This window comes from Podarcis melisellensis (genome assembly GCF_964234715.1).
Source record: "Podarcis melisellensis genome assembly, chromosome: 13".
In the NCBI taxonomy this organism is placed as follows: Eukaryota; Metazoa; Chordata; class Lepidosauria; order Squamata; family Lacertidae; genus Podarcis; species Podarcis melisellensis.
This window is the reverse complement of record NC_138545.1, coordinates 28,794,654-28,817,352: the sequence shown is the minus strand read 5'-3', so window position 1 is coordinate 28,817,352 and position 22,699 is coordinate 28,794,654. Positions and strand designations below refer to the sequence as shown.

At 45.5% G+C, this 22,699-nt stretch overlaps 1 protein-coding gene across 1 annotated transcript in view; it reads right to left on the bottom strand.

The window, feature by feature from the left end:
* Window positions 1-8,221: 8,221 nt before the first annotated feature.
* The window catches only part of PPP1R1B (protein phosphatase 1 regulatory inhibitor subunit 1B), a 50,537-nt gene continuing 36,059 nt past the window's right edge, over window positions 8,222-22,699 (bottom strand). Inside the window, exons 5-9 of the mRNA XM_081886533.1 lie at window positions 21,974-22,147; window positions 18,000-18,050; window positions 15,963-16,034; window positions 11,743-11,886; window positions 8,222-9,161 (exon numbers count right to left, since the gene is read on the bottom strand). Coding sequence (XP_081742659.1) covers window positions 9,058-9,161; window positions 11,743-11,886; window positions 15,963-16,034; window positions 18,000-18,050; window positions 21,974-22,147 — 545 coding nt within the window. The 3' untranslated portion in view covers window positions 8,222-9,057. The remainder of the gene's footprint in view (window positions 9,162-11,742; window positions 11,887-15,962; window positions 16,035-17,999; window positions 18,051-21,973; window positions 22,148-22,699) is intronic.

The following is a 22,699-nucleotide window of genomic DNA, read 5'->3' as shown; positions in this document are numbered from 1 at the left end:
AAAACACTGGCAGTCCTTATAGATTCTCCTCAGACAGGTTTGTGAGGCTGATGGAAAAGCTTTACTTTCTTTTCCCCTTATGTATGGAAAAAAAGGGAGATCAGGTTTTATTGCAATCCTAAGCACGCTTAGGAACACGTAAGTTCCTTTGGACACAGTGGGACTTACTTCCAGCTAAACATGTATAGGATTGCACATTGTAAGCCTCTCTTCCATTTCTAAGGCAGACGTTTCCTCCCTGAGAATTCTGCCTTCAGATTTTATAGAATGGCCACCTTAGCATGCAGCCTGGAGTCTGAATTTCAGCTGTGTTACTGACAAAGATAGCAGTCAGAATATTTAGCTGAGTAAATTCTGTTTTCTGTTTGTCAGCCATGCATTTACAGACACACAAACAAATACATAATGAAGTTTTGTGTTTAGAGGTATGTGTTTTCTGTAACTCTGTGGTGTTTGTTTTATAAAAGATGATATAAATAAACCATTTTCCCCCATTATATGCAGTCTAACGCCATCCCTGTTTGTTTGGGAATAGGTCCCATGCAGAAGGCTGCCATTACTTTAAGTCGGCTTTTCATACATGCATTCCACATTGATGGCCCTCACTGCCTATCATGGAAATCTTAATGCTTACTAGGCAACATGCTTAGAAGACTCTGATTGTAACCAAGAAAAACACATGGAAAAGGAGAAGCTCCTTGTATACCATTTCACTGGGCAATTACGTAGCTGAGCTTTAAAAATAAATAGCCTGATTGGTCTGGCGTCAGATTGGCCAAAGGCAATCATATATACAGAGAGAAATGCAATATTTACACAAAGTTGCACACCCATTCTGGAAAATAAACAGCATTCAATGTGTGAGTTTGGAATGCTTGCAAATCCCTGTGGACTTAATCTTACTGAGGAAGGTATTCCAGACACAGGAAGCTACTGATTCACAATTTCCTCACCTCAATGCAACAGCCTTTAGCCACCCTGAGCCTGCTCTTGCCCGGCGAGGGCAGGGCATAAATAAAAATTTACTTATTTACACCTGGCCCATACAGCTCTTTGCACAAACACTGCATTTATTGGATACAAGGAGTGCAACATTGTCTTGTTGCAGTGAAAGGAAGATTCATTGAGAGGTTATTTCTCCTGCCGGGTATGTTGCTTGCCAGAAAAATCAAGCTGACTGCTTATTATTTATTATTTAGGAAGCATATAAAATAAAGTGCTGCACTAAGACAAAAAGCAAGAGACAGTCTTGCTTGCAGGCTTTCAGTCTTAAGAAAGGGAAAAGGACAGGGAGGAAAAGATGAAAAAGCAAAGTCAGACACCGTTTCTTAAAGTAGTGTAACAGTAATGTAACTGTCTTTATAATGGAGAGGGTTTAGGAAGAGAGGATAGGGCTGCCTCAAGACATTGTGCCACACGAGGAAGGTGGGCCTGCTCTTCCTGCTGCCGCCTCTGGCTTGAAATAGTTTTTGCTGCTGCGTTAGCACAACAATGTCTAAGTCCTCCTGGGCTGTCTTCTGCCATGGTCCATGTGGTTGTGACCTGAGAGACCAAGATTCAAATTATCACTCAGACATGAAGATCTTTGGGCCTGTCATAGCCTCTCAGCCTAACGTACCTCACAGGGTTGTGGGGGGATTAAATGAGGAGGGGAAGAACGGGCGGGGGGGGGAAGGGGGGAGAGAAATGCAATAAATAGATATCACGTTGTTTGGTTTGCTTGCTGCATCTGGCCTGTCTCTCCCACCTCCCCTAATTTGTGCCGTCTGCTGTGGAGTGACCAGTGGTGGTCCCAAAGAGTAGGTAAAAAAATGTAAATGACCCCTGGAAGGTTAAGTTCAGTCAAAGGCGATGAGGGGGTTGCGGCGCTCATCTCGCTTTCAGGCTGAGGGAGCCAGCGTTTGTCCACAGACAGCTTTCCGGGTCAAGTGGGCAGCATGACTAAACCGCTTCTGGCGCAACAGAACACCGTGACAAAAACCAGAGTGCACAGAAACACCATTTACCTTCCTGGCACAGCTCTACCTATTTATCTACTTGCACTGGTGTGCTTTCGAACTCCTAGGTTGACAAGAGCTGGGACAGAGCAAAGGGGAGCTCACCCCGTTGCACGGATTCGAAGTGCCAACCTTCTGATCGGCAAGCTCATGAGGCTCAGTGGTTTAGACCACAGTGAAGGTGTCCCAAATAATAATGCTTAGCTGTTTACTACTGTACTGTCAAACTTTAAACCATGTTTGCTGCAACAACTGCAAATACTGTTTAAAGTTTAACACATGTGCTAGAGTCACCGCACTCACAAGGACTTGTGGGGTCTGTAGAGGCCTTTGAGAGTACTGCAGTGGAGATTGTGGCGTGGGTCGGATCCAGCAAGCAAACAAAATGGCAGCACTGAGTGGCTTGGCAGGTGAAGGCAGCTGCAGATTAGCAGGGGGACACCGATCCACCCTTGATCCCAATCACTGCCTGAGACAAGAGGCTCACCCTTGTCTATAGGTAGGGCTGGCCCAGAAGGAGGAGCCAAATGGCTGCTGGTCCTTCAGTCAAATGAATGCAGTAAGCCCGACTGCCCCATCACTGTCTCTGCAGCAGCCAGGTGGAATTACAGTGGTACCTCGTGTTATAGACACTTCAGGTTTCAGTCTCCGCTAACCCAGAAATAGTACCTCGGGTTAAGAACTTGGCTTCAGGATGAGAACAGAAACCGCACGATGGTGGCGCAGCAGCAGCAGGAGGCCCCATTAGCTAAAGTGGTACCTCAGGTTAAGAACAGTTTCAAGTTAAGAACAGACCTCCAGAACAAATTAAGTTCTTGACACCACTGTATTACTAATAGATGGCTGTTAAGGGGAACATCATAAAACGGAACAGAAAATGTACCTATCTGGAAATTCCTCAACTTTATATATATCTGTTTTTGTAACTGTAGTTATTTAATTATGCTGCATTGCATAGTAACCCTTTACTGTAAATATGTATTGTACTGTAAATATGGATTGATTAAGCTCTATCGTATGTTGACAAGAGAGGAGGAGCCAAAGAATTTTACAGCTGATAATTCTGGTTTCTTTTCTTTTCTTCTTTTTTCTTGCTTGCAAACTAGGGTTACAGTTTATGACTCAGACCCTTGGACAGGCTGTTTGACATTTGGGCTGTGACTTTTATTGTTCCACTTAACCCACCAGTCGGTGTGGAATTTATTGCTATACTTAAGCAGTATGAGAAAAAGAGGCTGGCTATCGTGTCTTTGAGCTCTTTCAGTTTTAAGAGCAGAATCATTTCTGATGTGAGGCTCAGATGGATTGTTTCTGACTTTTGCTTCCTCCTTTCAAACTGGCAAATAAAATATAGTTTTGCAAAGGAGTTTTATTAAGCATGGAACACCCTAAAAATGCTTAGGTAAAGGTAAAGGGACCCCTGACCATTAGGTCCAGTCATGGCCAACTCTGGGGTTGTGGTGCTCATCTCGCTTTATTGGCCGAGGGAGCCGGCATACAGCTTCCGGGTCATGTGGCCAGCATGACTAAGCCGCTTCTGGCAAACCAGAGCAGCGCACGGAAACACCGTTTACCTTCCCGCTGGAGCAGTACCTATTTATCTACTTGCACTTTGACGTGCTTTCGAACTGCTAGGTTGACAGGAGCAGGGACTGAGCAACGGGAGCTCACCCCGTTGCGGGGATTTGAACCGCCGATCAGAAGGCTCTGTGGTTTAACCCACAGCGCCACCCGCATCCCTTTAAAAAAAAATGCTTAGCAAGGGACAATTCAGTACCAAGTGGGATTATTAGGCAAAGCAGGACGCTCCTGTCTTTGCAGAGATTGCCGGGCTGTGGGCAACAGCCAGCAACCCTGCGGAGAATTTAGTTTGTCTTGAGTGATATATTTAAAAACCTGTATTTGTTCCTCAGTGATTCATTTTGATGGGAGGCGGAGCAATAAGTTACCTTTGCTCTTGAGTCACCTCTGAGATTTTCTGCCCTCGGTTCAATCCTTGGATATTTACGTGGATGATTACTGTTATTAGCGGCTCTGAGCCCGGCTTTGGCTGGGGAGGGTGTGATATAAATAAATTATTATTATTATTATTATTACTACTACTACTATTATTTCAAAGGCTGTGGTTTGTAAGGGCTTTTGCCGTCTCCATACAGCTTGCAGCACTAGAAAGCAGTGAAGCTGCACTGAGGCCCTTTTAGTTAAAGATTTGGTTTGCACTGAATTTAGTAGTATTTGGCCGGAGTTCCTGGAGCTCTTAGGACTGTAATTTTTGTAATATGCCTGTGTGTAGCTTTCCCCATTTCCATGCCCTCCAACATTTCTCCAAAGAAAATAGGGATGGCAATAATAATAATAATAATAATAATAATAATAATAATAATAATAATAACCCACCCATCTGACTGCCAGGTTGCCTCAGCCACTCTGGGTGGCTTCCAATATATATATAAGAGCATAATAAAACATTAAACTTTTTAAAAGTCCATATACAGGGCTGCCTTCAGATGCTTTTCAAGGTGGTATAGTTCCTTATAACCTTGGCTCGGGGGGTCGCATTACTCTATACCATCCTACATTTCTCTGGTAAAAATAAGGACATGCTAAGGAAAAGTGCCTGTTGCTTTTGTCCATGGAGTTTTCTTGGCAGGGATACTGGGGTGGCTTGCCAGTTCCTGCTCCAGGTGGATCACATTTAGTTAAAACCCTCCACTATGACCTGTCCATCTTGGGTGGCCCTGCTCGGCAGAGCTCATAGCTTCTCTGAGTTATTCAAGCCCCTTTGCCATGACAAGGCAGTGATCCATGAAGTTTGACCAAACTACGGGAGGCAGTGGGAGACAGGAGTGCCTGGTGTGCTCTGGTCCATGGGGTCACGAAGAATCGGACACGACTAAAGGACTAAACAACAAGGAAAAGTGGGACACTGCGGGATCGAATCAGAAACTGAGATGGCTTCTGATATTCTGTGATTGTCCCTGGAATATAGGGACCCGTGGAGGCTCTGCATTTCTTTTTGTTGAGCATTAGGCCTAAGGCAAGAGTGAGGAACCATTTTCAGCCCCGAGGGCTGCATTCTCTCCTGATGGGCAGCCTTCTGCATGCTACATGCCAGCGGTTGGTGAGTCCAGAGGCAAAAGGGCAGGGCTTCTGATTTTGTACGGTAGGCTACGTTTCAGCTACACCAAAACCAGGGGTTTCTACACTCCTTCTCCATCTCTTCAACTAGGCCCACAAGAAACATCGCCACACTTCAAAGGTACATGCCAGCCGGGCGAAAGCACTTGAGGAGGAGCCTCTAGAGAGCAGGGCAGATGAGGGATCTGGCCTAGGGAGAGAGGGCACAGTGTAGTTCGAAACCCATGGGTCAGAAAGACGGTCATGGAGGGCTGCACCCAGTAGGCCTGAGGTTCCACAGTCGGGACTAAGGCATTGCAGGAGGGGAACGTTCTGGGGACGTTGTGTTGCTTGGGAATGATTTTTGTGTTGTATAAACAAAATAACAGAAATGTTACATAAAAATGTAATGGAGGGGGAACAATCCTTTTATAAGGTATGCACAATTTTTTTCCTATTTATTTTCTTGCATTTATAGCCCATCTTTTTTCCATCTTGGTCCTAAGCGTGGCATATGTGTGGCTCTCAGGCAGCACTGACCAGACCCAGGTTGGCTTAGTTTCAACAAGATGGTCACTTCATGTTCTTCAGAGGACAGCTCAGTTGGTTAGAGCATGGTGCTGATAGCACCAAGGTCACAGATTTGATTTCCATAAGGGACAGCTGCATATTCCTGCTTTGCAGGGGGTTGGATGAGACGATCCTCAAGGTCCCTTCCAACTCTGTGATTATCCATGTCTTCAGCCCGTATCCTGAATGCAAATGGAGCAGAGGTGGGGAGAAGTTGAATTGCTGGTCTCCATGACAGGTGGGCAAGCCCGTTCCATGTAGCCCTCTGCAGTGGGTTGCTGAATTAGCCAGGGCTGCAATGTCCTAGCAACTTGATTTTGCCGTTTTGAGAAGTGCAGCATTTGATTCCTGATGCAACAGAAGTGGTTGCTGGGGGAAAAGACATGTTGACTCTGCACAAGGATTTGCTGACACGAGAAACCACACGGACAGGAAAGTCCCACAAACTTTCCCAGAACCTTCAGGGTTCCCACTCTCCCAAATATTGACACTACTCAGCCTGCGCTGAACTTTCCGTTGGCTGAAGGAGCAGAAACTGGAGCACTCAGCCTGGGCATATCTACGCTACATATGTATATTGATGTTATATTCTGGATAACTATCCCGAGTCGCCCCGTTCACATATGATATTCCTTGGAGTGTGGATTCCTTTTTCTAGGCAAGTTGAAACACGTCGGTCTGCCCTCTTACCTACGACTGAGGCCTTGGAGAACGGAAAATACGCCAAGGTTTGGGCACCATTCCACTATCCAGACCTTGCCACCTCATCCCATCACACCGTGTGCTAGCCAAATGAGAACAAGCTGCTACATGCTCTGAGCAGCTCCCCTGGAAAGGATCAAGGAACAGACTAAGCTTGATTAAGAGAAGGCAAGATTGGAGCAGTTAAGGCGGCATGAAAACAGCCCTTGTCTCCTCAAGTGGGGCAGGTGCCAAGACCCAGCTGGCTTTCCTCACTTCCTTGCAGAAGGCTGAGTGACGACTTGCAAGTGGCTCTCTGGCAACAACAATGTCTCTTTGCTATATGCACGGTCTCAGCTGGAAGCTGGCCTGAAGAAACCAGTTTCCATACTAACGCAAAGTATTAGAAGGGAGTAGATGTTTCCTGTGTACTGAGAGCAGAGTCCGGGTGGGGTGGGGGAGAGTGGAGGGTTTAGGTGGGGGGGGGGAATCAACCAAACACCCAGTGGACATACACAGTTGTACAAAGTCAATCATTTGACAGAAAGAAAACAAGGGTGCTTGTCTGAAGAGAGATGAACAAGTGATTCATCGTCTGCTCGAGCGAAAGTCAGCCAGCCTCATTGCATGCATGGGGTCGGATGCCATGCTCTGCTGCAGACATTTTTAGAAATATTAGCTTCAAAACAAAAAATTTCCCCCTTCGTTTTCACATTTCAGGAGACAAATGTTTGTATAGTACATTTCATGCCGCATATTCAAGTGCTCACAATTACAGGCAATTTCATGCCAGGAGAGGTGATTTGAATCTAGTTCTCAAATAAGGTGTGCATGATTGTACCAGACACAAGCAAGCAGCAGGCTTAGCTTTCAAGTTTAATATGTACATAATAGGAGTGTACAGGCAGCCACCATGATCTTAACTCACCCCATCAAAAACTTGGACTATTTATATGTAAGGATCTCTTACGCAGACTGTGAAGGGAGATTGTAAATGATCCATCAGCCCTGTCAACTGTTGCTGATTGAGGGCCTCTCCAGTTTACCTGTTTGTAAGCATCCTGAGTTGCTTGAATAAAGCTTACCCAGAAGTTAGATTATATCCGATCTTTATTGAGCGTTGATGTTTATTGGGCCACAAGGAAGTTACACAACAAAGAGCATTGTCCTACATCCTGGTTTGTGGGTCGTTTACATACCTTTCCATCACTGTTTAAGGCATTTCCTCGTCAATTTCCAAACAGTAAAAAGTTGAGATTCTTTTCAAAAGCAGATTTATTGCGCACAGGGTGACCGAGCCCTTTAATCCGTTTAAATTGCATACACCTGAATTTCTGACATCGGCTTGAATTCCGCCCACAAAAAAAGTAGAGGCTGTCATGGAAGCACAAGTGTTAGCCATTGAATTTATTTCCTGCAGAAAACCCCCACAAAATCCAGACCGCAAGAGTTTTAGCCGGTCTGCCTTTTGGCAGCAAGAGGTACTGTTTTAAGGGAGATGCAGAGACTGGAAGTATCCTAGTCATAGCTGTCAACGTTTCCCTTTTTTTAAAAGGGAAGTTCCCTTATTCCGAATAGGATTCCTCACAAGAAAAGGGAAAAGTTGACAGCTATGGTCCAATCCACCCATTGGGAGTCATTAGGAATTAAGCCTTTTACCTCCCGAACCCTGTCCTCCTGTCCATGAATCATGGCTCATGCACTTAGGGTTGATTTGCAAAAGATAAAATGCTTCCTGCTGTTATGAAACCCTTTCCTTCTGTCATGCTTGGCTGATGCAGTGAAGGAAAGAGCTGGCTTACTCAGGGCTGGTGACCATTCCCCCCCCCTCCATAAAACACTCTTCAAACATCTCGTTTATTTACAAAGCTTTAATAGAGCAGAGAGGCACATGGAAAGGCATTGCCCAATACACAGGTGGCGGAGTAAGGGTCTAAGAGCAGAGGGAGGGAGGGAGGGAGAGCAGTTTCAACTATACAAAATGATTTTAATTTGCAGCTTCCAGAGAGATGAATGGGGCAATGGGGAGGCAGGTGAAAGAGAGAGAGAGAGAGAGAGAGAGAGAGAGGGAGAGAGAGGGAGAGGTGGTGGTGGTGGTGACAGGGATTCAGAAGTGAATCAATTGCAGGTATCCCCTCCAGCTGATCAGTTCGAATTCAGCTGTGAGTTGTACATTTTCAAACTTGGATTTCTGGGAATCTAACGATGGTCTCCAGGCCAGCTACCTGGTTATTTTCACTGGTCTCACATACTAGTTTTAGATTTTCAGATCTGGATGGGTGAAAAAATGTTAAGAACCGCCATGCTGGATTACACCAAACGAGCAGCCCTGTGGACAACGACAGCTCTTATGCACACACCCCCGAACCCGGAACCTCACAAGCAAAGGCACAGTAAAGATAGCCACCCTCTTGTCACTTGTGCCCAGCCTCTGGCTGTCAGAAAGATGATATATTCCTTCTGAATGTGGAAGTTTGGATATCAGCGACTGTGGCTCCCCCTCCCCCCACTTCCTTTCCCCTTGTGCTAAATAATTCACGGAACACAAACCAAACACTGCGAAATGAAAGACAAATCTGGAACAGAAAAGAGAAGATAGTTGTTAAAAGGAAATAACCCAATCCATCTTGGTGAAAAAGGAGAGTTTTCCATCAATGGGACAGCTCCCGACTCTTCCCCTTCACTGCTTGCGCTAGGTGGTGGTGTGGATAGGGGGTGGGGAGGAACGGTTTTCGGCGCTAAGAGCGCAGGGAGGTCTCTCTTCCCAGCTGGAGCGACTTAGTTCCATAACATGATCTACAGAAGGAGAGGAAAAACATAAGCATTGGGGGGGGGGGGGAGTTCTCGACGTGCAGGGCATCTACATTACAAAATTTCACATCAGTTTCAAATCACTTTAAAGATGGTTTCCCCAGTGGCGTAGCGTGGGTTGTCAGCACCCGGGGCAAGGCAAGTAATTTGACCCCCTAACCCGTGGATTTGCGCCCCCTAACCCGTGGATTTGCGCCCCCTAACCCGTGGATTTGTGCCCCCTAACCCTAACCCCAGATGTTGCGCCCGGTGCGGCCGGCCCCCCTGCACCCCCCACGCTACGCCACTGGGTTTCCCCTCTGGCAGCCATCATTTGTGAAGGTGCTGACATTTCCATAATTTCCAATTATGAAGGCTCTTTCCTATGGCTCCTATTCCCAGGGTTTCCTGCTGAATGGCTGTGACAGTCAAAACTGGTTCTAAACTATAAAAAAAATAATCTTCCCTTGTAGAATCCAAAGCAACAAGAAGAGAAGTTTGGATTTGATATCCTGCTTTATCACTACCCTAAGGAGTCTCAAAGCGGCTAACATTCTCCCTTCCTCCCCCACAACAAACACTCTGTGAGGTGAGTGAGGCTGAGAGACTTCAAAGAAGTGTGACTGGCCCAAGGTCACCCAGCAGCTGCATGTGGAGGAGTGGAGACGCAAACCCGGTTCACCAGATTACGAGTCCATTGCTCTTAACCACTACACCACACTGGCTCTCAAGGAGGGGATGAGATGGTTGTCACAGTTAGGGAATTATGAAGGCATCAACTTCCATTCTACCCTTTATTAGTCGTGTGCAGGACTCCTTCTGTTTTGTGTTCGGCTTCGGATGAAGCCTACATTTTTCGTCTCACTGCCCACTGTGGTTGAACTTTTCATAATTGCATTATCATTATGTTATTCTGCACCAATCATTTCAATGCAACGGAAAACCAGTGCAAAGCGGATAGGGGGAACATGACTGATTACACAATAATTCTATATTGTTTGTAGGCTGAAAACAACAACAGTGAATAATGATCATATTCACTGGATTAATTTCTGTTCTGGACATGGGACATCACCCAGACCACATCACCACCACCACCATCAAAAACAATTTGTTTTTTGCACCCTGTCCATCTGACTGCGCTGCTGGACAGATCAGGTATTTTGTCGGGTGCCTGGCAGATCAGCTGACTGCAGCCAGGCAAGGGGAGATGCTAGGCACCAAAGGTGGTTCAAGGACATCTCCACCCAGTTGCAAAGGGCTGGTTGCCAGTCGCAAAACGTGAGTGGCGCCCAGCTAATTTCGAATGCAGACCAAGACCCTTGAAAATCAGGTAGTTCTAGACCTGCCAGCTAAGGCAACTTTTTAGCTATACAGTGGTACCTCTGGATGCGAACGGGATCTATTCCGGAGCCCCGTTCACATCCTGAAGCAAACGCAACCCGTGTCTACGTGTCTGCACGTGTGTGGGTTGCGATCTGCCACTTCCGTGCATGCGCGTGATGTCATTTTGAGCATCTGCACATGCGTGAGCGGCGAAACCTGGAAGTAACACGTTCCGTTACTTCCGGGTCGCTGTGAAGTGCAACTCAAACACGCTCAACCTGAAGTATATTTAAACCGAGGTATGACTGTATAGGGAAGCTGAGGTCGAGGAAGCCATTTCTGCTGGCGGTGGGTTGGTGGAGGGCTCTGTAGGGCCCAAAAGAGATAAATACTCTTAGTCATAAATAGATCATTCACTTCCCAGCCATGATCTTAAACCAGAGGCAGTGTGGAATATACAATACAGAGCACTGGGCTTGGACAAGGGCAATCAGGGTTCAAATCACTACTCTGATGTGAAACTCACGGGGGGAGGGTGGGCTTGAGTCTTTCATGTCTCACATCACAGAGCATAATCTCATTTACCACAGCAGATTCTTGAAGAGGTCCCAGTTTGAGAGATGGTGGTGACACAATATTAAACCAGCATTATACTTATCCTTTGCGTTGTAAAGTGAACTTAAAATAGTTCAGAGGAGGCCCAGAGATGGAAAGAAGATAAAGTCCCGACCAGAGAAGAATGGCAGATTAAGTTGATGGATTATGCCGAAATGGCAAAAATGACCAGAAGAATCAGAAATCAGGAAGACCAAAATTTTAGTAAGGGATGGGAGAAATTTATAATTTATCTTAAAAACCATTGTAAACAAGTAAAACAAGACAAGTAAAAATAAACAAATACAACAACAACAACAAAAATACAACAGTGTTCTCTTCCCTAAATTATACAACGTAGAAAACCATAATAAAAAATCATAATCTGTTGGGCTGTACTTTGGAATCTCTTTTTGATGCTGAATATGTGATTGTAAAACTTTAATATGAAAAACCAAATAAATATTTTTTTTCTGCCCATGCATCAGCCCCTTACTCAGCCTTACTCAGGGTTCTTGTGAGGCAAACAGGCAAAACACAATTTTTTTAAAAAAAAACCTTTTGCAACACTAGGAATGTAACAACATGTTAAAAGCCAAGGACTAAACTAGGCACTGTGCTGATTAGCAACCACCAGAGACAGAGCTCCTTTGTTCAGGTACATTACCTGTTAGTGGCGGGTCTCCCTGCTCCAGTCCCACCTCTGTCTCCTGGTTCTGCTGGTCCTGGGCTTCGCCCTCAGCACCTTCTGGTTGCTCACATTCATTGGGGACTTCCTCTACGGATCCAGCAAAGGATACTTTCTGCCCACCTGACGGGAACAAGTGTCACACTGTCGAGCAAGAAGTGACAAAACATCTTTTGCTCTGCATGCGTCCTTTACAGCAGGGATGGCTAACCCTCAGCTTGTGGCCTGAAGGCACCACCGCCACATTGGCGGACGTGGCCAAAAAATAGTTGGGAGAGCAGAGAGAGAGAGAGAGTGATTCTCCTCTCCACAGCAGCACTCGGATGTTTCCCTGATGCTCAGCCCAGTACTACTGGAGCCTTGGCCTAACAGCTTTGGCCAGATCAGGTGCGGGGAAATTGTTTGGAGGCTGAATGTTATGTACTGAAGTTCTCACCGTGGGCCAGCAGGGGGATACTGTAGATAGTTATGCAAATAAGGGATCGAAAATGACATTCAGTGATTGGATAGTTTTAGAAAATTGCTACAGTTACGTTGTACTGGAGCTCTATATAAGCAGGCTGACTGAACCCTTCAGTTCAGTTCTGTTCCGGCCTGCGGATAAACAAGAGCTGTTTGAAGAATCGCTGTGTCGTCTGATATGTTCACCCACAACTTAACACTGAACACATAGCTATAGGCAGCAGAGACCAAACGAGGGCATTCACACCTCACTGCAATTTAATTCTGGGATCAAATGCCCCTTCCATTTAAGAGAAAGGGAACTTAAAAATTACTCGTGTGCCATGGAAAAACGTGGAAATTCTAAGGAGCCTCAGTTTCAATACATCCCATATTGTTTAGAGCCCCATATAGATACACCAGCACAGGTACCTTAACTTGCAATTTCCATCCTTTCTGGTGTAGAAGACACTCAGTAATTGCGTTAAAGATTTAAACCACTGGTGACCTTGGGGTCTGAAACTTCAGCGGCGCCCTGTACAACATCAAAATTTGGCACCTCCTGCCTCTCGCCTTCCATTCTAAATCATTGTTGCAATGCCCCCTGTGGCCCCCCAAGGCTCTGCACCCAGTGTTACCAAACCGGTTGCATCCCCCCCCCATCCGCTTCTGCTTTAACTGAAGGGTTAAAAAAACCCTCTAGAATTTATTTCGTTTATTGAAAAGAACATTCCCTGAATTCCATTAAGCCCCCTCTGGTGGTGGGAGTGGGAGCAGGGAGGGGGACACACCCCATAATACATAAGAATTATACTGCCCTTTAAGATGTCAAAATAACTTTGCAATTATTATCTTAGTGATATTTACATCAGCCCTCTAAAGGAGGCTATTTTTATAATTATCTCAACATTATCCCCGCTTTTGCCATAATGGACTGTATTTTAGTCCTGATACGGTTCTTCAACCATAGAATGAACTATGATGAAGATAATGAGCTGGCTCAATGGGTCCTGAACAAATACCAGGCCTCACATGCAGTCCATTGCTGTTATCACTCTATAAGTGCCTAAAGCTAAGACAGAATAGCTTGCAATAACCATATAAAGTGTCATAATAATAATAATAATAATAGTAATAATAATTTATTATTTATACCCCGCCCTTCTGGCCAGGCTTCCCCAGCCACTGTGGGCGGCTTCCAACAGAATATTAAAATACAGTAATCCATCAAACATAAAAAGCTTCCCTAAACAGGGCTTCCTTCAGATGTCTTCTAAAAGTCCAAGGAATCATGGAAACCGTGTTTTGCTGAGGGTGCTGGGAACTGTAGCTCTGTAAGGGGCAAACTATAGTTCCCAGGGTTCTTTGAAGAAAAGCTACGTGCTTTAAATGTATGGGGCCCAAAATCCACTGCTGAGATCACAGATTGCAAACAGGGCAGAGATCTCAAAAGAAGTTGCAGCAGGAATCACTGGGGTGCGGGGGGGGGGGGGGAGAAGCCAGAGACTGCAAATCCCATTCAGTCATGGCAGCTTCCCTTTGTCTCTCTCTCCTCTCACACACATATGCAGCAGAAATTCACTCACAAAAACACCCAGACTCGTGCTGAAGCATTTTGCACACACCAAAACAAGCACAGCGGCTCCATTCGTCCCACCCACCGTCTTCCACAGCAGCCTCCTCCTCAGCGATGGCCATTTTTCTTCTGGGAAGCAAGCTCCCTCTGGGAAGAGCCAGTGTTTGGCAATGAGCAATGTTTTGAACAACTCACTCTTAGTTAAATGACTGATTAGAATGGGAATTCTGAAACCTCACGGTTCCAGATTTATACACAGCAGAAGGGAGATCCTTGAAACAGGCACAAGTTTTCAACATAATGGAAACAGCCCCAAATGGGTAAATGTAAGGTATGCTTTGACTGTTAATAATAATAATAATAATAATAATAATAATAATAATAATAATGGCAGGGAACATGGGATGCCTGAACCTGAACGCAAAACGTGTGAACTGCTCTAATTCAGCCATTCTTCTCTAGGATTTTCTGAAATTTCACCATATTATGCTGCCCTCAACCCACCCAAGGCATATTCTTTATGCCAAATTTCATGTGGATAGGAGAACAAAACCTCGTTTCATGAAGCTTTGCCGTGACAGAATGGAAAAAAGTCAACTGCCTTCGCTGTTAAGTCATGTATGTATATAATGTTTAACCTGCTTGCTGATCAAACAGCTTTAATAGTCTCTGCGTCTGAAGGCTCTCTATGCAACTGAGAAGTCTTAACACATTGCAGTAGAGAGGGCAATCTCTGTCTTTCACAGACTGATCTCTGAAGACCGGAGCAGGCCACTTCAAATGGCTTGGTGGGCCTCATCCTGCCCATTGTCCACCATCCCCAGTAGTATCCTAGAGGAGAGCACTAGGATCCAGCGGGGACATGCCACAAGCCTACAAAACTCTTCTTCCCCAAGTATATAAGCAACTAAACCTTGATGTTCAGGGCTGGCAGCTATCCCTGACAGTTAACTCTTGGCCACTGTATGGTGCAGCAGAGGATTCTGGGAAAGGGAAAAAAAGGGCTCGTCTCTAAGCCCTCAACAATGGTACAAGGTTCCTGTTCAAAGGGACTGTTGTGGAGAAGGGACACGCCACAACATTTTACTGAGAGTCCTCTTCTGTACTCACAGAAGATGTACAGATCTGCCTATGATTCTGTTTCCATGGAGACCGTGGCTGGAGAAGGACAAGAGTTCCTACAGGCAGCTGACAGTGATAAGGCAGAGAGAGAGTTGCCCACCACTGCCATTGTTTGCAGCTTTCAAAAGTTTTTTTTTGAGAGCATCAGAATCCTGCATAATCTTCTCGTGCCTAGCCAGCTGTGCCCGCTTCTTGAGCTATCTGATTTGGCCATGGCGATGCACGACTTCAGTTACATGCCATTTGGATTACTGTAATGCGCTCTTTGTGGGGCAGCCTTTGGAAAGTGCTCAGAGACTTCAGCTGGCTCAAAGAGCTGCAGCCGGATTGTTTACCTGGGCTCATCGTACAGAGTGTACAACTCCCTTGTGACAACAGCTCCACCAGCTACCTGTCGGTTTCCAGGCACAATTCAAAATGCTGGTTGTGACCTATAAAGCCCTACAGAGCTTCAGTCCAAGCTATCTGAAGGACTCTATTCCCTCAGACGAACCTGGCTGGGTTTTGAGATCTTCAGGGGAGACCCTTCTCTTGCTCCTGCCACCTCACAGGGGTGCTTGGCAGAGATGCGGGAGACGGCCTTCTTGGTGGCGGCTCCCAGGCTTCAGAACTCCCTTCCTAGAGAAACTAGACTGGCTCCCTCCTTGTTGTCCTTCTGCCAGCAGGTGAACACTTTCTTGTTCCAACAGGCTTTGGGGAACTGACTCCTTTGAATGAAAGGGCTGGTGCTGTGCTGTTTTTATTGTAATTATTCGTATGGTTTTAACAGGTTTTATATATTATATAGTTTTGATATATCAATGTTTAATTGTTTTTTAATGATTTTCCCCCTATGCTTTTAGTGGTTCTAATTTTTATCTGTAAGCTATTTTGAGTTCTGTCAGGGGAAAAGGTGGGGTGGTAACAACAACAACAAAAACAACAACAACAAAGTATGCACCCTGTGGGCAATGACGCTGCTGCCATGCCATCTTTAACTCTCAAAAGCTTTTTGCCTTCGCCCATATAACCCGGGTGATAAATCCCACTTAAGCCCTGCAGTTGTCGCACACACATTTACCTTTCCGTTTCTGTGATTTGGAGAGTGCAGGATAGATGGGATGCTCAGATTCTTTGGGCTTGTTTTCCAAGACTTCTCAGGCAGCCGCGATGGTGATTGAAGAGGAAAAAGGAGAGAGAAAATGTCACTACCTACAAATGCCCCATTGTGTGTGTTTGAGTTTGTATGTTGTCTCCTCTGCCTGTGTGCTTCTTTCGCTAGTCTGAAGACCATGTACGTGTGTGTTCCAATTAAACATGGTGCGGCCTTCTTGTTATGTCTTGGATTAAATCTGGAGGCATCCAGCAGCAATGTTATCAGGTAGGATAACAGAGGCTGCAGCATCTTTGTGATTCAACTGGTTTTATAGCAACACAATCTTCTCCAAGGGTGCTTCCAGATATACATTTATTGTGGGATCAGTGCTCCTCACACATGTGAGTTGTTGGTTGTTGTTTGTTTTTGCAGCAATCCCTCAACAACAAACTTTCGTAGTATTAAGCCCGTATCTGGAAGGACCATAAGCAACAGCCAGCATTGCCAAATGCACACCGAACAGTGAGAAGGTGGCACACACACACACAAACATATGGACCAATGAACAATCTGGGAGAACTTGATATTGTAGTGCTGCGGAAGCTAAGGTCAGTGCTGTGATGGAGCCCCATGAGGGCTGCTCTGTGCTTTAAAAGAAAAAGCAGGCGGTCGATGTCAAAAACACTGAGAGTATATGCACAGATCATTTAGTGATGGAGGGGGAAAAGCAAATTATTAAGAGCCAAGGATAACAGAAGTAAATTAACATGTCACGCCCACACAATTCCCAGTGAATGCAATACATGTGTGGAAAGCAGCAATCTAGCATTCTATCAAAGTGCTGACATCTAAGATGCGGATCAGAAGGAGATATATTTGGACACATAATACAGCTCCAGCCAGACTGTACCACTTTCAGAGTACAGATGGGAAATGCATGTAAGAGCACTACCATATATAGTCATGGAGAAGTGGATGTTACATTTTTCTATGTGGATTTGGGATTTTTTGGGGGGTATGGTGAAACATTCACGCACACCATTCCTGAGCTGCATCTAAGGGGTGTATAATCTTGGGATAGATATATCCGCTGATTGAGCGGCTCAGCTCTTCGACATTCTTCTCCCTTGCCACTCCTGCTGGGCTCCTGTCCCTATGAACCTGGGACTAATAACACCCAAGAGATCTCTCTTCCCTGCCTCAGCTATCTGTGTCAGCTGGGAGCTGAGTGGTAGGGAAAGTGGCAGGGTGGTATGAAGGTAGATGGAGACTATAGGGGGTATGATGAATACGTGTGTGGTGCCGTGCTGCTTCTCACACCATGGCACAAAGGCATGCCAATTTTTCGGCCCTTCCTCCTCACCTCGCCCTCATTCTGGACGCTTTGCGTACTTAGGTCACATGCAATGTTGTCACTTCTACTGTGGCTATTGTGGTAAAGAGATTTTTTTTTGGGGGGGGGGGAGAATACCAATACAGGTCCTTGCCAAGGGCACAAGGGACCCTAGGTATGCCTCTGCATGGAATGCTATATACATCTTGCGTATTCAATTTGTAAGTTTAAAACACTTGATGTAGATTTGGCACCTCCTGAATTTCCCTTGTAAGACCGGCAGGCATTCCTTGCATGTTCCAAGTTATGAGAAGGTGATAAAATAATTGGTTAAAACCAATTGAAAATTGGTTAAAATTGTGTGAGCCAACTTTCTGACCTGACGCCACCTTTACCGGAAGTCTCCTTGCTTGTTTGCTATTTAACCAGAGCTCTCATAAGTTCCGATTAAGGCAAAATTAAGAAAAAAAAGATGGGCAGAGCCTCCTGTAACTTTCACAATAGTCTGCAAGACTATTTGGCACATGCAGTTTATCATGAAAGGGTAAGAGAATCCCTCTTTTGCACAACTGCAAAGCCCACAGGGCTGTTTGACTTTGGACAGCTCCAGTGCTGATTGCTCTGATTATGTAACTCTCGGATAGATTGCTAGGATGCAGATCTGCCATGAGAGGAAGGTGTTTTCTTACCAGTGCATTGCCTGAGCAAGGCTGCCTTGGAAGCTGGGCCCAACTGGGATGCTGTAACAGACAATAAAGAAATATGAGTTGGGAAAGGAAGTCATTGTCAACACATCTTTTCTTTTTCTTTTTTCTTTTACTAACTTATTTATTGATACTGCTTCATAGATATACAAAAACACAAATCCATTACAAAGTATCTTTTTTTATAATATACTAAGATAAAATAGCTACTCAGCCAAAAAAGGAACAAAGTCAGAAAGAATAAAAGACAAGAACAGGAAAGAACTGAAGAAAAGAAAAAGGGAGAGAAAAGTGAAAGAAAGGAAAAAGACAGAAAGGAGTCAAAAGACTTCCAGGTCTCTGTCCTGCAGCAACATATAATATCCATTCCTTAAAATCCAACCATTCTATCATCGACAAACCAGTCTTTTTTCAAACTTCAAATCCAGATATTACAAGTTCGCTTTCTTTTCTCGCACAAAAAGCCCATACGAAATTTCCGGTGCTTAACAGATGCCAGTAATGATTTTTCTCTAATTAAACATGTTAACTTTGCCATCTCAGCCAGACCCAAAAACACCATTGCCTTTTCAATGCCCTGTACACACTGCTGGCGCTACATGAAAAAATAATTGTGCGGCAGCATTTTGAAAAGAAAAGAAAAAAGAAACCAAGTTTCCAGTCCCTGTAGTTGCCCAGACTGATGCTGTCAACACATCACTGGCGCAGAACACGGTTAGGTGGTTCTTTCCCCCTTTATTCAGGTTGCAGCTGGTTTGGACAGGGGGAACACATCCAGCACAGCATTTCACAAGATGTTGCAGGAAATATGAATTGTGGCTAATGTTATATGTACGCCAGTTCCCAAACTTGGGATGGGAGCCCACTAGACGCAGAGTAAATGTGTGTGTGTGTACACAGCCTGAGAGCCAGCGTGTGATCACAAAGCTCCCGCTAGGATCTTATAAACCCCAGCCACATCCACGTACCAACTTGGCACCATCCTCCTCTTCGCTTTCCCCCTGCCCTCCCTCTGCAGTTTGAAAGAGGCTCCATGTGGCCACAATTTCGTGATGATCTGAAATCCACAGAAGCCTGCTTTTTTAAAAAACTGCCGGACACCTAGCAACTACCCCCCCCAAACTCCAGACCTTTTGCTCTGATATAGCAAGAGGGAGTGAATTTGTGGACAGAAGGGTCTGGAGGCGGGAGAGAGAAAGATGCCTTGTATAGATGCCACCTCTCCCTTCTCACAGCTCTATCCTGCTGAGGAAGATGGTTTCCTAGGAGACTAGCAGCTTCTCCCCATACTGGGGGTAAGGAGTGTGTGTGTGTGTGTGTGTGTGTGTGTGAGAGAGAGAGAGAGAGAGAGAGAGAGAGAGAGAGAGAGAGAGAGAGAGAGTGAGTTGAGAGGGGGGAGAGGAGGAACCATTTACAGGTTTCTCCCTGACAGCAGAGGTGCTAAATGAAGGGAAATGTATTCAGTACATGCAGCGAACCCCCCAGCGAGTGGGATACATGGCGAACAGCGGGAGAAAGCCCTTTAAATAGAAGAGCATCGCCATGGAAACAGCCCACCTGCTTGAGAACGACTTGACCTCGAGAAGCAGCCCCTCCCTGCTCTCCAGAGCACCCTTTCAGCTATCACCTCAGGCTGAAGTGAATGCATTTTATGGGGGGGGCAGTGGAAATGGGGAGAAGTCAGGGGAAGGAATTCTATCTTTCAACCAAGACTTGGGAGTAGGGGAGGATAAATGCCAAAGCGAAGAATTATAATTTGATCATTGTTTTTGACGTGGAGTGAAAAGAAATGTCTGAAACAATAGTTTGGAATTTAGCAAAATTATAGGGTTGCCAAAACTTGCAAAACTTTTTTTTTAAAAAAATAGCGTGCCATTATGATGGCAGAAGCCAGTTTCTTGATTAAGAACTTCCAAGGGGACCAGCCGTGTTTAGACTCTTGCAGCGAAAAACAACAAGCCAAGAGCCCCAAAGGCTGCTGAATTCAGTATGGCATAAACCTTCAAGCAAATGCCACAATAAATGCATTGGTCTTTAAGGTGACACAAGACTCTTTGGTGTTTCTGATTAAGAACAGCGCTGCTTCACTGGATTAGACATGGTGTATCTGCAGCAGCAGACAGCCAGATGTCCCTGAGAAGTCAAAAGTAGGCAACTGAGCGGCTGGGGCAATCACTTGCTATTTCCCCCCAACAACCTGCAGAGGTATACAGTGGTAACTCGGGTTACATACGCTTCAGGTTACAGACTCCGCTAACCCAGAAATAGTACCTCGGGTTAAGAACTTTGCTTCAGGATGAGAACAGAAATTGCAGCGGCAGCAGGAGGCCCCATTAGCTAAAGTGGTGCTTCAGGTTAAGAACAGTTTCAGGTTAAGAACGGACCTCCAGAACGAATTAAGTACTTAACCAGAAGTACCACTGTACTGCTTTGAATTGTGGAGGTTCCATTTGGCTTGTCATGGCTACTAGACCTGCCCCCTAGGAATATATCCTATCCTTTTAAGAGCAACCAACAGTGAAGGCAAGCGCTAAACAATTTGGCAATGAATGGAAGAAGTATGCATTTCATGAAGAAAGACTCGAGGGCAGGATTTAGAAGAGGCAAGCAGCATGCATGCAGCTCTCAGTTCCACAAAAAGCCAAGTTTTGGGTTGAAGAAACCCAAATGATGAATTTCAAATTCACTTTGCAGATGATGGCCTTGATCCAGGTGAGTCATGGCTGAGCAGCGGAACCCAAGTGAGTCATGGCTAATTCATTCCCCCAGTTGCAGGGGGACTGCGATGACTAACCTCAGATGTATTGGAGACAATGTATATTTTCAGGTCTGTGCTGGTTATCTTTGCCTATTTAATTCTACATGCAAAATTTAGCTTTTTAACAAACTGGGAAATGCTTGGCAAGGAGCAGGCAGGAGGCGAAGTCATAGGGCATGGGTCCACATTTGCAGCCATAAGGCTTGGCAGTTAAGATCTAGACTTGAATTACAAAATAGACAGTAGGAGCAAGACTGAATTCTAGGAAGATGGAGCAACATAAATTTGAGCTTCCAGCAGATTCTCCCTTTAGTTTTGTGGAGTGGGCTCTCCTGCTGCAACCACGAAGGCACGAAGTTTGCTAGAGAGAAGAGAAGAGAAGAGAAGAGAAGAGAAGAGAGAAGAGAGAAGAGAGAAGAGAGAAGAGAGAAGAGAGAAGAGAAGAGACGAGGAAAACATGGAAGCTGGAGTGGACAGCTCATCCCTCTCTGTATCCCAGCAGCACTGACTTCCGTGTTTGTTGCAGTTGAAAGCTGGGCTGCTTCCTGTTGCCAGTAGCAGTGCAGGCAGCGAGTGGGGAAGTAGTCACCTATTTTAGGCTTGGAAAATGATTTGTTATTAAGCTGGCCCTGCCATACTCCACTTGCGGGCTTCCCAGAAGCATGTGGCTCGAAACAGGATGTTTCGGAACAGCCTTCAGTCTGAAGGGCTGTTTATATATATTTACATTTCCTATGGAACATAATCTAGGCATATCCTTTTCTCTGTTGTGGTTTCGGATGAATGATTAAACTTTCCTTTCCTTTGCTATGGTGCTTAGACTCAAGGCAGCGCAAAACAATTTTCTGCAATTCCCAGAAAATACTCCCCCCTGGTTTTGGTGTGGGCTCCTACAGTGTAATGTGTTTTATTATTCCTTTCTCCTTTCTCTTCCCTTCCCTATCCATTCATACTATACTGACCAAAAAGGGCAAATGCAACAACGGTGTTCAGATGGTGCTGCGCAGGTAATAACTTTAATAAACCAACACAATGGCTTCAGAACAAATTGACATGTGACTCATCCGCTGTAGGAGCTACCTAGAAGCTGCCAGGCCCAGCCATGCCAATCGCAAGGTGGGTATTCTCTGCTGCCCCCTGCTGGCACCACAGTCTCCCTCCCCCGCCTCTCGTGTGTCTACTTGCTATTGTCATTGCTTACCCCCAGGCTTGCAAAGGCCGGGCATCTCCCTCACGGTGTCATCTGAATCCTGAGCTTCTTCCTCTTCCTCCTCCTCGTCTTCATCTTCCTCGTCCTCCTCAACATCCTCAGGGTAGTCGTCATCCATCCAGGAACTGTTGGATTCCAAATGGCTTTGCGCTAGGCGCTGCACAGCTGTAAGGGATCAAAAATTCGGCAGGTGAGATTTGCTTAGGAGCGCTCAAAGAGAAATGGGAGTTTGGAACTGGAGAACCTCGAATAATGAATTTAACTTCGCTGACACCTTGTGAGTTACTGCTGTCTTGCTCCTGACTCCTGCTTAGAAGCAGCATCACATTAGACTCACAACTGCAGCTAAGGGAGATCCTCTGGGCACATCAACCTCTTTCCCCTAGTCCTCAATTATCATCTTTCCTTCCTCTTGATCCTTACCACCTCCTCTGGCAAGACTCAGCCCATCCAGATTCCAAACCCTGCATGTTTTTTTATTCCTCTCCCTTTGCCTCTCAGGTCTCCTGTTGTGTTTAGCAACTCTGGAAGATTTCCATCCACTCAAAGCAACCTTCTCCTGCTATCACTTTAAGGATACAGTGGTAACTCGGGTTACAGATGCTTCAGGTTACAGATGTTTCAGGTTACAGACTCCGCTAACCCAGAAATAGTACCTCGGGTTAAGAACTTTGCTGCAGGATGAGAACAGAAATTGCACGGTGGCGGCACGGCAGC